Source organism: Dendrobium catenatum, unplaced genomic scaffold (genome assembly GCF_001605985.2).
Source record: "Dendrobium catenatum unplaced genomic scaffold, ASM160598v2 fragScaff_scaffold_1061, whole genome shotgun sequence".
NCBI classification, from domain to species: domain Eukaryota; kingdom Viridiplantae; phylum Streptophyta; class Magnoliopsida; order Asparagales; family Orchidaceae; genus Dendrobium; species Dendrobium catenatum.
In genome coordinates this window covers 3,371,874-3,387,931 of record NW_021319523.1, presented here as the reverse complement: position 1 = coordinate 3,387,931, position 16,058 = coordinate 3,371,874, and the positions used below count along the sequence as shown (strand labels likewise).

General features: G+C 33.2%; 1 protein-coding gene across 4 annotated transcripts in view; it reads left to right on the top strand.

Annotated features, from left to right (window-relative positions):
* The window catches only part of LOC110107328 (general transcription factor 3C polypeptide 2), a 46,401-nt gene that overhangs the window by 13,632 nt on the left and 16,711 nt on the right, over positions 1-16,058 (top strand). For all 4 annotated transcript variants that reach the window (XM_020837573.2, XM_020837574.2, XM_028698300.1 and 1 more), the window contains 3 exons: positions 44-109; positions 2,615-2,692; positions 2,758-2,930. In XM_020837573.2, coding sequence (XP_020693232.1) covers positions 44-109; positions 2,615-2,692; positions 2,758-2,930 — 317 coding nt within the window. The remainder of the gene's footprint in view (positions 1-43; positions 110-2,614; positions 2,693-2,757; positions 2,931-16,058) is intronic.

Genomic DNA, 16,058 nt, shown 5'->3' with positions numbered 1-16,058 from the left:
TCTAACCTATGAAGTTATTTTTGTGATAACTGTGTTTATGCAGTGATGTTGAATGCTCAAACTTAATTGTGACTGCTGGATATGAAGGCCTAAAGTTTTGGGACCTACGGTATGCACAATGCATTAATTGACCATCTAGAAAGATGCTCATTTATGTTTTGCTTGATTTTGTTATGCCGGTCCAGCCTGGACCGGCCCAACCTGGACCGGCCTGCCGGTCCGGGTTTTCTTCAGGCGGAGGCGGCACAGAGAAGAGGCTTGGGGTGGGGTCCACTTGCAATTCAAACATGGTTTAAGTGTTTTTGGAGGGAGAAGGAAGGGTAGAGAAGTCCTTTTGCTTTTAATTTGAATTAGATTGTATTAATAGGGAGTTATGAGGGGATTAGGGGCATCTTGATTTTGAAAAGAGTTTTGTGTTCTAGGTTTTCTTGCTTGGGCTCTTGGCGTTGCCGGAGATTGTGGGAGAGTTGTTCTTCCTCTCGAATTGAAGAACATTGTATCTTGCTTTGGTTTTGATCGTCTACTAGGGGAATACAATTGTTTGCTATTGTTTTTTCCAAAGTTTTCTCCCTTTTCTCTCATCTTTTCCATTGTTGGTGGCTGTTTTCTATTGAAAACAGTGAAATATTGGTGATTTGGCGAAGATCCGATAGGAATCACTTGGAATATTCAAGTGGTACCTATCAGATTTCCTTAAATGATCCATGCATCTAAACACTTTTATTAATTCACTATAATTGCTGCTGATACTATTATTGTTATATGTTTTCATAAAAAAATCTCCTTTTCTAACTAGTGATCTAAAATTCTGTGATAAATGATAGCACACCGCATTTGTTGAAGATTAGAAAAAAACTTCTTTATATGACATTGGATGCTCTTATATGATTCATGCATCAAACTTTTATTTATGTTGAGTGGCCATTTTTTTGTATAATTCTTCATTGATAAAAATTCTGCAACTCTTTGGTTGCTCTCTTTTAAACTATTGTTAAAAGTTTTTTTTTTTTTTTTTTTTTAAATTTTTGCATAAGAATGAAACATCAAACGCTTCCTCTCTACACATGGGGTCAAGAGGGAACTTTTGATTCCAGATAAAACCTTAGAGATATGTTGAAATTTCACTCAAGCTATCTTAATTAAACTTCCATTATATAATTAAGCTAACCTCTTTTTGTTTTAACTATTACTCAAACACTTCTTTTATATCCTAACAAGTTCAAACCACCTTATCTTCACCATACCCTCAATGCTCTATACTTTTTTTCATATCCCATCATAGTTTGGAAGATCCTTTTGTTTTCCTCCTATTTGGATGAGTGAGTATGTGATGCAGCATTGAGATAGAGGTCAAGGACAAGGTTTCAAACCAGGGCTATTCATTATATATAATTTTTCATGCAAGCTGATGATTGATCTATAATCTCTTTGAATTCACTGGAGAAAAATTAAGAAGCTTATCTTCCCTCGATCCCAAAGAACATCTAATCCTTTCAGAACTCTCCCAAATATAGCATAAAATCTTGATATTGAGAGACGATTTCCTGCTATGAACAGTCATATTAAAATATCACAACTCTTGAACCCCTGATCCTAAATTCATAAAAATATCACAATTAGTTTTTGAACTTTCCAAAACTTTGGATATTACTTCCCTTCTTACTCCAAGAAAAATTTATCCTTTGACAATGTATTAGTGTTAGCACTACATTTGTCCAAATCTGGAATAACTATTTCACTATCACCAAAATAACCTTTCAACCATCATTCTATGGGAGTCCCAATTTTTTTGCATTTGCCAGAAAGATTCTATAGATCTTACATCAACAATTCTTATATTATGAGATTTGCAAGAGTTAGACAAATTATTTACTAGATTTTTCTATGTGTATGCCATCTGATATTTATTTTATTCTCGATTGTGCTTATTTAAGTTTGGTGGTCGATACAAATCAGAAGAGTTGTGCATTATTTGATGAAAGTATTTATAATATTTAAATTATTGGTTAAATGCGTGGGTGAAAAATGTTTAAATTATTTAATAAACCGATATTGAAAGCTAATTCTATACATGAATTTAAAGGCTTACATGTAGGGTGATTAACAATCATTGTCTGTAACATAAATTATAGTTTTAAAAAAATACTAGAGGTTTTTGGTAGCATTATTCTGCTTCAGTGGTATATTTTCTTTAAACGATCTTGCCTGACGTATAATTTAAGCATTCATTTTGAGTTGTATAGGTTAGCATAACGAATGGCTGGAAAATAACGGCCTCCTAATTTACTGAGAGCCTATTTAGCATCACTTTTTTGTTTCTAAAAATATCAAGAATGAAGATTTATAAATGTAATCCCAAATAGTTGGGACAATGCTAATGATGATGACGGACATATAATATGTTACAATATAGGTATCTTTCTCCTTTTGTATTTGTTTGATCAGATCCTATCAAATTAGATTTAGCAATTTGTCTCATCTCCTTACCGTTGTAAATACTGATAATGCCATTACTACTGTTTATTACTTTTACATTTTTAGAAACTTTTGCTAATATTTTAGTTTACTTGTGCTGTTTTTAAAATCTGATTATTGACTCTCTTTCCTTCTTCAGCAGCCCCTATCGTCCTTTAATGGACGTTTGTCCGGTCCAAAGAGCTGTGCTAGGTCTTGATTGGTTGAAGGATCCTAGGTAACATTCAATTAACTTGTGCATTATTCTTGAACGAAACAGTGACTTCTAATGTATCCTTACAGATGCGTTGTCATTGCATATGAAGATGGTATTATGAGGACACTAAGCTTGACAAAGATGGCAAATAATATGCCTTTTACTGGGGAACTAATGACTAGAACAAAGCAACAAGGACTGCACTTTCAATCGTGTTCATTTTTTGCCATTTGGAGTGTCCAAGTATCACGTAGAACTGGTAACGTTTTATTAAACTTTTTTTCCTTAAATTTTACTTCACATACTTTAATTGTATAGGTGATAGAAAAACGGAAGCTGAGTGAAAATATGAAAGTAAAACAAAATCACAGTCGCTAAAAGATGTAATAACACCAACACCAACATCAAGCCTTTATCCCAATATGTGGGGTCGGCTACATGAATCCTTTTTTTTCCATTATTAATAGTTAAATTCTCATTTAAATCTATTAAATAAAGGTCATTTCTAATATTTTCTAATCAAGTCTTTTTAGGTCTACCTCTCTCTTTCTTAACATAAGTCAAATTTAATACATTTACTTTTTTAACCGGGTCATCAGAAGGCTGCAGTTTTATGTGACCAAACCATTTAAGGCGACTCTCTCTAATCTCATCTTCCACTAGAACTACTCCAACATTTTCACGTATATGCTCATTTCATATATTGTCTCTGAAAGTAAAGCCACTCATCCACCTGAGCATCCTCATCTCTGCAACACTTAACTTAATATCACACTTCTCTTTTAATGGCCAACATTATGCACCATTAAGCATTGTAGGTGTAATCACCATCTTATAGAATTTTCCCCTTAAGTTTGAGGGGGACTTTTCTATCACACAACAAACCCGATGCATTTCTCCACTTCAACTATGCAGCTTGAATTCTACTAATAATATCCTAATCTATTTCACCATCACTCTGAACAATAGACCCAAGATATCTAAAACGTGTACTCTTATTAATTACTTGATCACCTAAAGTCACAATCCCCCCACTAAATCTATTATTACTAAAATTACACTCTATATATTCAGTTTTAGATCTACTCAAATGAAAGCTTTTAGATTCTAAGGTTGACCTCCATAATTCAAGTTTACTTTTAACTCCTCTAAGTATTATTAACAAGAAGAATATCATCAACAAAAAGCATACACCAAAGTACAATCTCTTGCAAATGTCTAGGGAGAACATCCATGACTAAAGCAAAAATATATGGGCTTAAGGCTGATCCTTGATGTAATCCAATTGAATTAGGAAAATACTTGGTCAAACTACCTTGTGTTTGAACAGAAGTACCAGCTCCTGCATACATATCCTTAATGACTTGAATATAAACATTATTAACCCTTTTCTTTTCTAAAACTCTCCATGACACTTCTCTTGGAACTTTATCATATGCTTTCTCCAAATCAATAAATATTATATGTAAATCCTCTTTATTTTCTCTGTATTTCTACATCAAACATCTCAATAATTGTATAGCTTACATAGTAGACCTACCCGGCTTGAATCCAATTTGATTTTGAGAAACATTAGTATCACGCCGCATCCTATGCTCCATAACTCTCTCCCACAGTTTTAAGGTATAACACATTAACTTAATTCCTCTATAGCACAATCTTGTGCATCACCTTTATTTTTAAACTAGGAAATTTTGAAAAGAATGGATTATATGTACCTTTTTTTGATAATTAGTTGCAAGAAGTTGAAATAATCATTCCACTTAGCTTGCTTTTCCTCCCATAAAATCACAAAGGTGAATAGCAAAGAAAGAGGGTGGACTGGATGTTGCATATAAGGAAATATCTACTGTGAAACATTGATTAGACTTGAAAAGATAAATATGGATCTTATATATGCTAATTAATTTTAATTTATTTTGAATAAAAGTCCAAACAAAATGAAAAATGTATGAAGAGCTAAATTAAAGATAAATATGTAGCATAATGATAATGTCCATTAAATATGATTGCATCAAATGAAACTGCATTCATAAATTCTAAATAAAGAAAAAAAGTCATTTCTTGCCAAGCAGCAAGTGATTGAATGGTGTTCCACTTGCTGTTTTGCATTAGCTCCCCTTGGATTCGGAGAAAAATGCCTCCAAAGAGTTATAGTGGTGGTGTTGGTCCCAATGCTTGGGTGCAAGCTGTTGTAGCTTAGAGCGGTCTATGTATCATCAGATCGAGGATGATCATGCCAATAAACAAGATAATGATGGGACCTAAATGGACCCAGGGTAATCTCATTAATAACAATTTGATTGAATATCAGTGCAAGAAAGTCTGTGGCAAGCTTGAAAATTGCATGGGAGCTACACAGGAAAGTTCAATTGTAGACATGTTAGGAGACAGTTCTGGAGGCTTTAAAAGTTAACGTACATGGAAAAATATCTTTAATGTTAACTGTATGACTAATCAGCATTTCATGAGATAAATTTCGAACATATGCATTTGAACCTATAGCTTCCTTATAATATGGTATGAACTAGATGTTAGTATGTAGTTTCTTATAAGACGCTTGTTGAATGCATTTGAGATGAATAGCAATTATAACAAAATAACAAACATTATATTCTTTTCTTGTTGCGTTAGGAGAATATTTGTACTTATTTGCCTAAAATTCAATTTGTTGATGAGCATCACATATGTCATTTATGTGCTTTGCAACTGATGATGGAAAAATTTGAACATGCATGCATACGCAGCAGAATAAAATCTAAAAGTTTTTGTGGATTTATGCCATTGATTTCAAATGGGGCTTTTTCTTATGCTTTTATAGGCAAATTCAATTGTAGATAGATGTAATTCCCAATTTACAATGCTTTTACCCACCAAACATCTTATCAAATTTTCAATGCTTCTACATCTACTTTGTGTTGTTTATCCATTCGAGAATGAAAAGCAGAATAATTCATTTGGTATGAAATAAATTTAGGGTTTTCCAAAAGCATCTTACAAAGAGAACATCTCAATTAAACATATAGTAGTTGGCTAACCCATAAAGAGGTAATTTCGTTAAAGAAATGTGAGAAGCATCATTGTTTTAGAGCATAGTAAAAAGTGTGCTATTTTTGAGTATGAGGTAAGCTCAAAACAAATTCATACTCTGATAGTGTCATGGTGATGCAGAGGTTAGCAGAGGGGTATAAACTCGAGGTTTTTTTTTAATAGTTTTTCTGTTGGCAAGTTGCAACATTATTAAATGTGTAATATTATGTTTCAAATGATGTAAAGTAAAATTGACTTTTAAGGAGTGCAGTCTTATTACATCAATGGTAGCTAGCAATTCCACCAGCATGGAGTTTCCATATAAGAAATGGCCAAAAGGATGCTATGGGAGTGCATAATTGTTTACCAGGATAATGATAACCTGCTAGAATAGAAAATGTGAAATTATGAAGTAGTACAAGTTAAGAGTCATGAATACCGATATGAGGCATGGATATAACATGATAAAGACACGTGGACTCAATATGCCACGGGCACAATATTTTTTTTAATTATTAAGATAAAGTGCATGATCAAAATCCTTAATTTAAATATTTTTTTTAATAAAAATATTACTATGAAGTATAAAATGTCATAAAAATTTCAAGGATCACGAAGGAAAAATCTAACATTGATTTAATTGCACTTATATTTCAATATTTCATCAAATGTACTTCATCCCTAACAATGCACCAGAATTAACATTAATCTTTAGTGTGATTTTAACATTATACTATTTACATAAATCCAAAAATCCTAAAAACTGTATTTCTATGAGCACAAAAATGGAAAAGATATGATATGAGAACAACGATACAACATAATTGTAAAATTTAGGATACAATGCTCTTTGCGCACATTGTTATATTTTATAAATTATTAATATGAACTATATAATTTATATTATTCTTTATTAAAGACATTATAGGATGAAGTACAATATCATATTTAATTAAAAAAATTAGGAATTTATTAGTAAAAAATTGAATTTAATAAGAACTCAAATAAATAAATATCTATAGCTTCTAGTTAAACCCTAAATGTCAATCAATGAATTTAGTAAAGAAAATAAATCATTGGATAAAAATCCAATCGTTTTACATTAGATTTTTTTGTTAGTTGAATAATGAAGTAAATTGTTGTGAGAGAGCTATTTCTCACACACTAATAAACTACCCAATTTCTTTTTCAAATAGTGATATCACATGTTAGTGATTAGAATAAAGGAGAAAATAAATAAACTAGCCATTTTATTATCTTCTTTTGTTAAGAACCGTTGCTAGTTAAGGCTTGAGGTCCATGAGGGCTACTTGTAGAAGAAGGCTGCATGTAAAAGAAGAGGCGGAGATGGTCGGCTAAGTATAAGGGCACCGATTATCACAAAAGTGCACATGATTGCGAGATGGCTTCAAAGTCGAGGCAGAGATGCGTGACATCTTTGACGAAGAGGAGATTCGATATGTTTCGCCGATAGCTAAGGGTTCATATGAATATTAAGTCCTTTGCATACATGGTTCGGTTTTGAATTCTTATATTTAGTTGTCTTGCTTGTGTTATGCCCATGTCCTGGCATGTTAGATAAGTGTTGAAGTTCAATTTTACGCTAAAAAACTTTTGACATAATTTCCAAAGCGTTGGACATGTTGGGGTGTTTCAGAGCAATGTCCGTGCTCGATAGGTGTCCACCATGAACATGAGATGCATTTGGAAGAGTTCTTTCTTCCTAGGAGTATATAAATTTCAAAGTAACCACACAAATATAACCTAGTTGTACAACTAATTTGACCCAACAACTCACTGTATGGTTTTAGGACATCCATTTACTGTCCAATATGAAGAAAAAGTTCATTGAACTAAAAACAACTGTTGTATACCTTGTATCGAGGTGAGTTTCGGTCATGTTAGGGCATGTGTTGCCTGTATCTGACATTAATTTTTGAATAAAGCACATTAAACAATTGAACAGTTATTATGTCTTGTGATGCCTAAATTTTCAAAAGGGTAAGATGAAAATTTATTCTGAAAAAGTTGCACCTCATTTTTCTTGTAGCCCAGAAATCATCAAAATTATTTTATATAATTCTTTATTTTATTTCAATTATTTTAATACATAGAAATGTATATAAACAAATGAGTATATTAGCATTTTATAATTAAATAAGATGTCCCGAAGTATTTAATTTTTCTATTCACCTAACTAATGTTCTATAGCAAACTTATTTTTCCCCCTTTTTTCGGTAGCTTGCATTGTCAAATTCTAAAAGATAGAAAGCTGAAATGAAATTCGGAACTCAAATATAAATGAGGTTAAAAACTTATTCGTACCTCTGAAGGTGTTGTTGAGGAGCTGTTAGCGATAAACTCTGAAACAACACTTTGATATCTGCAACATGTTTGCACGAATCAAAGCGCAAGCAGCCCCACTGCACGCCGGAGTGAGGGAGTTCTGGTCGGATCGGAAGTCACGAAGGGAGTTCCCGGAGAAGAAAATGAGATTCCACTGCACACCGCCAGCAGTTCCGCCACATTGAGCAACTCTGCCTTGTCCAGTCACTCCGCCGCGTTCAGCAACACCGCCGGAGTATTTCTGTAGTTCGCAACTGCATTACAAGTATTTGAGCTGTCAGATGTGTTCCTCTGCCGGTGGTGCTTGACTTCTTCCTTCGCGTGCAGAGGGAAGTTCTTTTTCCCTTTCATTTTCTTTGTTATTTTCCCGTTCTTCCGATTTTGGTTTTCTGGATGGATCAGTTAGGTCTCGCTCGTTTTTGGAAGCTTTAGCGGGATCATCTCCTAGTAGTTTTCTTGATTTTATATGGTTTTCTTTCCGTGGCGTTCCTGCTCTTTTGGTTTCGGAAGAGGAATCTTTTGCTCTTGCCGAACCATTTAAGTTTTCGCTTGTTGGCTTCTTCCCTTCGCGGCGGCCTCCGCTTGCGTCGATTCAAAAAAAAAAAAAAATTCAATCTTGGTTTAAATGGATCTTTCTCTGTGACCGTGTTGGATTCATCTCATATTCTCATTAAGCTGGAAAAATGATCTTGACTATAGTAGGGTGTTTTGTCATAGGTCTTATCTAGTTTTCAATAGGTGTCTAAATGGTCTCCTTCCGGTGACATTGGGGATGAGTCTCCCATTGTCCCGATTTAGATCTCATTCCCTAATTTGCGTCCCCATTTTTTCTCTCCTCGTATCTTGCATGGATTGGGGCTTCTCTTTGGTAACCCGTTGAAGGTGGATAATGCCACTTCTTTGGGGTCTCGTCCGTTTGTTGCCTGTGTGCTGGTGGAAATTGATATTACGAAGAAATTTTCTGACAAGATTTGGATAGGACCCGAGAAACTAGGGTATTTCCAGCAAGTTACTATGGAGGATTTTCTTCTCTTTTGTCCCAAATGTAAGTGTCTTGGTCATTCTTTTGGTGATTGCCGACCTACTCTTGATGCTAGCTTGCCTACTGCTCCTTTGTCTAAACCGGATTTTTGGGTTTCTGATGATAATGACATTCATGTTGGCGATGGGGATGTTGGGGATTTATGGTATACTACTCTTATCTTTCCTAGTCCTACTCTTGCTGATTCGTCTCCTATTATTTTACCGCCTCTGTGTCAGGACAATTCTGTAGTTGTCTCCCGTTGTTTTGCCCGTTATTGGTGATATAGGGGTTGAGTTAATTCCGTCTTGCCAAGTTTAGTCTCCCGTTGTCCCTATTTCTGTTGCTGGGATTTGTTTGGGTGGCTCTCCTATTGTTTTGGTGGAGGCAGTTGCTGTGCTAGATTCCCTTATCCATGCTATTAATGATTATGCTGTGGGTGTGCCTTCTGTCGGGCAAGTGTCTTACCCTGTTCTCTCCCTTGCAGCCCTTGCGCCTGCTGATGCTGTTCGTTCGATGAATGGGGTTGTTTCTCCTAATATGGCTCCTGCCCTTGTGGCTGTATATGATAGTAATTGTTGTATTAATCTTAGCGATAGTCCGATTGTTGGTGATGGTGCGGAATTGTCTGTTGATAATTCTGTTTCTTTTGTTGATTGTGGTGAGGAAACCTTGGCTGCTATAGGGGAGGAAGGTAGTGTGATGCCTCTAGTGGATGTGCCTATTTCTATCATTTTTAATGATAATATGTTAGCCTATGTTGCTAGAGATGTTAGGTGACAATGTGATTGGCTACAGGATGACATGACTATTGATAGTGGGGAGGACTTTATTGATAACACCTTGGATACGGGCTCGCTCGATAATTTTGTTAAGCAACGTAAACGGAATTCCAAGAAGAAATGATTTTCTTCTTTTGGATGGTTTGGGATGTGCTATTTTATTCTTCCGATTTTGTCTTTCCTACTCTCAGTTTGCCTTGCTACTTCTTTTCTTTATTTTAACATTAATTGTAATTCTATTGCTGTAGCCCTTCTTATGGTCTTGTGCTGTATCTTTCTTTCTTAATAGAATATTTTGTTCTGGTAAAAAAAAAGTTAAAAACTTGTTAAATCCCAAACTCAAGTAATCTTCTGCTTTATTTATCTCCTTATTGGTTCCCAGCCTATTATAATAGATGGAGGCAAAATCATCTTCATGAAGTGTCTTGAGTAGGGAAACAGAGAAGGAAGCTTGTATCGGGCATAGGAGGGGAAGCTTGGGTTAGGAAAACAAAGAAGGGAAGAGAAGAAGAAGAAGAAGAGTAGAGGAAAAATAGAAGAAGAGGAAGGGAAGAAGAAAAGAAAAAGATTAGAAGAATAAGAGAATAAGGGAAAAAAAAAAAAGAAAAAGGAACAGAAGGGGAAAAGAAGAATTCAAGATTTTTGGTAAAAAATTTATTTTAGCACATTTTTCTGTAAATTGAGTTTGGATTCATGTTCATAGGATTAAAGGCTTGAACGCGAAGAAGTTATCTCAATGCAAAAATATTGTTTGAGGCTAGTTGATTTTTTTTTTAGTTATAAATTTAAGAATTTATATGAAATTGAGAAACTTATTGTTATCTGTTAAATTTTTACGGAAGAACAAGATGTCGATGCGATAAAAATTATAAATTCATTCCAAAGACAACCTAGAATTCAGTTGAAATCATGGTTTAAAATTGCACAATATGAGGCTCGCCTTTGCGCAATTCTAGTAAAAAACACCTCAATGCTTACGCCTCGAGTTTTTTTTATGAGGCTTGCGCCTCAACTTGGTTGAGGCCCTCCTTGAGGCCCGCCTCACCTCACTGGCTTGAGACTTACACCTCACGCTATACATATTAAAACTTACATAAATATTGAAGTAAATGCCAACATTAGACTCTATAGGAGAGGAGGAAGGGGAGAGAGCAGTTCATCATAATGATGATTCAAATGAAGAACCCCTTAGTGATGACAGTGCTGATGAATTATAAGTTCTTATGTGATATATCATTGCTATTTATTTTTGGAAATTGGAATTATATGTTAATGAAAAGAATACTGGGATTTGGGAAAGATAGAATTTTGAGTTGAACTATATTTCATCTTGTCTTATTATTGGGATATTTTGATTTCACTTCATATCTTATGCTTTTTATGTTTTATATTATTCACTCATTAGTATATAAAAAATTTATCATTTTATGTTTACGCAATCTTTTTATTTTGAGGCTTACGCCTCAAAACGCCTTGAGGCTTACGCCTCGCCTCACGAATGAAAAACGCCTCAATACCCGAATACGCAATTTTAAACATTGGTTGAAATATCCAATTTCTAAATACAGAGCAAATTATTATTAGGTATATTATTGTTAATTTGTATAATTTGTTTGAATGATTGTATGTATGTAAGTAGATATTCTTAACATTAAGCAGGACATGATCATATTAACAAGTCTAATTCATTTTATGGGATCACCTATTTAAATAAATTCAAGATAATTTTAATTAGCTCAATTCATCATATTATTTTATAGAATATAATGTTTATTTAATCACATAGAGGTTGATTGTTATATAATCATATTTATCTTTGCGCAAGCCAAATAGATCAGCTGATAATAGGTGAATATAAATGCTAAGAAAATTACTTATTTACGATAATAGTATTAAATTGAAAGAGGCTAAGGAAAGGTCATGTCATGTGAGATAGTTTGACAGGCTATGGTGATTTGTGTAGGAAGAGGTAAAGGTTTTGATAATATAAGCCTTCATAAAGGAAAAAAGGAGGTTTCTTACTCCCAATCCTAGAAAGTTAATATTATAAGGCTCAACCTTGAGATCGAGGAGCCATTGATAATTCCTTTTTTGAATTTCCAAATATTATTGATAATTTTTAAGTTCAGCGAGCTAGATAGACTACCAATGATATAAATATGTCAAAAGCTTACATATATTATATGATATTTCTAAAAAATTAATGAGTAATGTTGAAAAAAATAAACGAGATAGAGTGTATTTTATGATTTAACAATTGATAGATGCATTTCATATTCTTATAGATGCTCATGCTTCTCGTTTAAAAGTAAGTCTTTTGTTTATTTAAATGTCAAATAAACTTTTCTTTAAAGTTTATTACTTCACTAACCTAGCTATATCTATAATGAAAAATGTTCATGTTAGTTAAATAGTATAATTATAAATATTCATGTTAGTTCAAAAGACCAGCATGTATCTTATTATTATTTTTTTCTTGTATATCTCTTATATTAGAACTATTTATCTCACTGAGCACATAGCTCATCTTATATTATCATGATCACTTTCTAAAAAAAAAAGTAGCAGGTACCATGGCAGTAATCTAGTTATCTTGTATCTTAGTATTATGGTTTGATGAATAGTTTTGGGATGTAAAAATGAAAAGAATGTATATGATGTAAATTAAAGGCTTCTGATTTGCGTAATGATTTTAAGATGCTTAGAAATAAGTATTATCATTTAAGAAGAAAGAAAAGGGGCATGAATTGATTTATTGTTTACATATATTGAAAAACATACATATATGACTCAAATACTATAAAAATACAACTCCATAATTTGACTTGTGTAGAATTAAATCCATATTGCCTCTCGTCACGAAACTTTGATCTAATGAATTTTGAGTTCAACATTTTTTTCTTGATTTATTGTCTTCATCCGAGTCCTATATTTTGCTAATTATGTGTTATGCCCATATTTTGATTCCTCACTATATATATGCGGTTTTTAGTATTAAGCTATGTACAAACTTGACTTATTCCAAAATCCTCTCAACCAAATTATCTTTGTTATTATCAAAACTCTATAACGCACACCAGACAATGGGGTCAACAAGAACCAGGATATGTGATCTACTAAAAAGTTGAGGATTTTGAGCTGGTCAAAATAAAGTGCTTATACATAAAAAATAGAACTTAAAGAACTATGATATTATCACAATAAAAAGAGCTCTAAAAAAGATAGAAAATGCATATTTTTTATGCAAGAATATATTTTTTTGGATGGTATGCAAATGCTATTGAAATGAATACATAATTTTATGAGTAAATAATAACATAATGAGGCGGTGATCTAGATTTTTTCACTTAATTTTGATAAATGGATGGATTTCTAATAATAATGATATATTAGCACAATCTAGTGCAGAAAATTTAATTCAACACAAGATAAGAAGTTATCGAGAAAATTTGTTTTGACACCAAATATTATACATATTGGATGTAAACTTCACAAATGTATTTTGCAAAGAGATTGAAAGACTTGGTTTATGTTTATTAGAATAGTTACTTAAGCTGTGATAAATACTTTACTAGTGGATTCTCCAAGCGAACTATTGAGATACATCTAACAGACTGTTAAGATGATGCAAGAAATAATGATAACTAATCTATGTTTTCAAATCTTATGATGGCAAGAAATAAAATGACTAGTTTGGAGTAGGCTAAATTGGAAGCTTCATGACTAGTCCTTTATTATGTTGGCTTCCCTTCTTCCTTGGACATCCTTCTCAAAAGATAGTGAATTTGCAAGAAATCATTTTAGTGGAAAACGCACAAAATTATGCTCGAATTGCAGGAAAATAACTATTTTTTTTTAATTTAAAGATCTAATCAATCAAGACTCAATTAGGGACTATATATAGCGGTGACAAAGAAAAACCAAAGCCTTGGATGGGGTGGCCCAACCACACATGAGGAGGGGAGAGTGGAGTCATTTGTAGGGTTACAAGAGTTTATGTGAGTTCCCATGTTCAAAGACAGTGGAGAGTGGAATTAAATGAGTTTTCATAAAGTAATTAGAGGAAAGGAGTTGTGTCCATGCAATGTGCGAGAGGGAAAGTGGAGTGAATGATGAGATGACATGATAAAAAAAGGTAATATAGAGGTTAATTAGTGAAGTGGTGGTCAAATGATAGTAAAAAAGATGGTAAAAATTGGCTAAAAAGAGATCAAATACCATGAACAGACTTGGGTTCCCTGTCATTGTATACAAAAGGCTCATGTGACTCAAGACGTAGCTACAACACAATAATCATGATAATAACTCAACAAATGCACCACATGACTCAATATGACCAAATGACCCATAACATACGGGTTGAACATGAAGACATAAAAGAGAAAATACAACATATGATCACCTATATACTTACGGACTGAACTCAATAATTGATGATCCCATGATGGATCATCAATGTAGTCCTCAAATATTTGACTGAGATCTATGGGGTGAGCATGATCATTCTGAGATTGATGATGGGGATTAGATTGAAGCACAAGAGTGGGGAATTGTGCAAACCTTTCATTCATGGTATCTTGTGTTCATTTATTACAATGTCTATGATCAGTAATAATTTTATTTCTATGTGATAAAAATTAAAGTTTAGATAATAATTGCTGTTCCATCTTAAATGTGCAAGTTGAAAGAGTTTCCAGATTACCAACAAAGTTTTTTTCAAGTTCATCCTATCGTTTAGCAAAACATACACACACTGTTCTTGTTGGATTCCTGTTGCAACCGAGATGATGATGACCATCATCATCATAGATGTGATTAGTACAAAATAAAACCTAAATACAATAGCTATATGAATGCAAGTAACCTGGAATAAATATAGATCCAAAGGCTTTATGTGATGGAACTTAAAACATGAAAACTAAATGTAATATATGACATGATGTTTCTGACATGTTCTGTGCAAATATAATGAAGACGATCAAGCATGGTCATTTATATTGTGGTGAGCTTAACATGGAATTTTAAATGGGTTACTCTTACTTGCATCAAAAGGAAAACTCAATTAGGCAATATGGGTTTTGGGAGGGATTGGCTTCGTTTGTAAGGGAGTGATTCACTAAAAGCTAAATGTTCATCACTTTAATATAACTTATATATATATATATATATATATATATATATATACATACATATATTCCCTCTTATAGAAAACATGAATCAAGCCTTTATAGTTGCTTGATAGTTCTCAAACTTGCTTAAAATATGAGTGTAAAGAAGTTCACGGCTAGGATAGGTGTTAAGTAAAAGATCATCAAGAGAATCTGAATGTGAAAGTGGCCTTCCTTATTGTAAATGGGAGGAATTCGAAGACAGTTGGATGGATCTCAGATTTAGTTCTAAAATTCAAACATTGAATTATGTTGGAATTGTCCCCGAACTTCATCTTCCCAGTCTTGAAAGAAATTGTGGGTTATCCTTGTTGAGGAATTATGGTCTTGAGCTCTCTTGCCTTTCACGAAAGAATTTTCTTGTAAAGGGAGGACATTTATATATGTGAGAAAGAAAAGTAGCTACATATACTAAGTGATGAAATTAGGAATGTGCTTTCATACAATTCAAAAGGTTTCAATTCAAATAAGAAAAGATAAATGGAAGTTGGAGACTTGTGAAAACAATAATGGAGGTCTAACTTTGCTTTAGATCAATGGGGTGAGGGATGTGCGTAGGGTCGTAGAAGTTATGAGGAAGAGGGGGAGGTTTTGATTCGGAGGGTTTGGTGGGTGTTTTTGTTTAGCTGAAATATGGAGTGTTGATGAGGTTTTTATGTATCAGTAGAAATTGAAATGGTATTGGAAATAGGTAGCAATAATTGTTTGGGAAGTTGTAACGGTTTGAGGTTAATTGTGGAGAAATTGTTTATTTTACAAATTCAGTACTTTTAAGTGTGAGTTTTTTAGAGTTTAATGGCATTTGGGATCATATAAGATTATTAATTATGGAGATGCACCTAGTTAATGGCTTAGGATGAAGATATATGGGGTGCCCATGGTTTGGAAAAATCTTGAGAATGTGGTGTGATATTTTGGGAATTAGATTTAATTAATTAAAATAACTAGGAGTTGAGTTAGGTTATGTGCAAGTGAATTTGCTGATTAAGGCATTCATAATTAACTTTTGTGAGAAGTAAAAGGTGTTTTTTTTGTTTTAG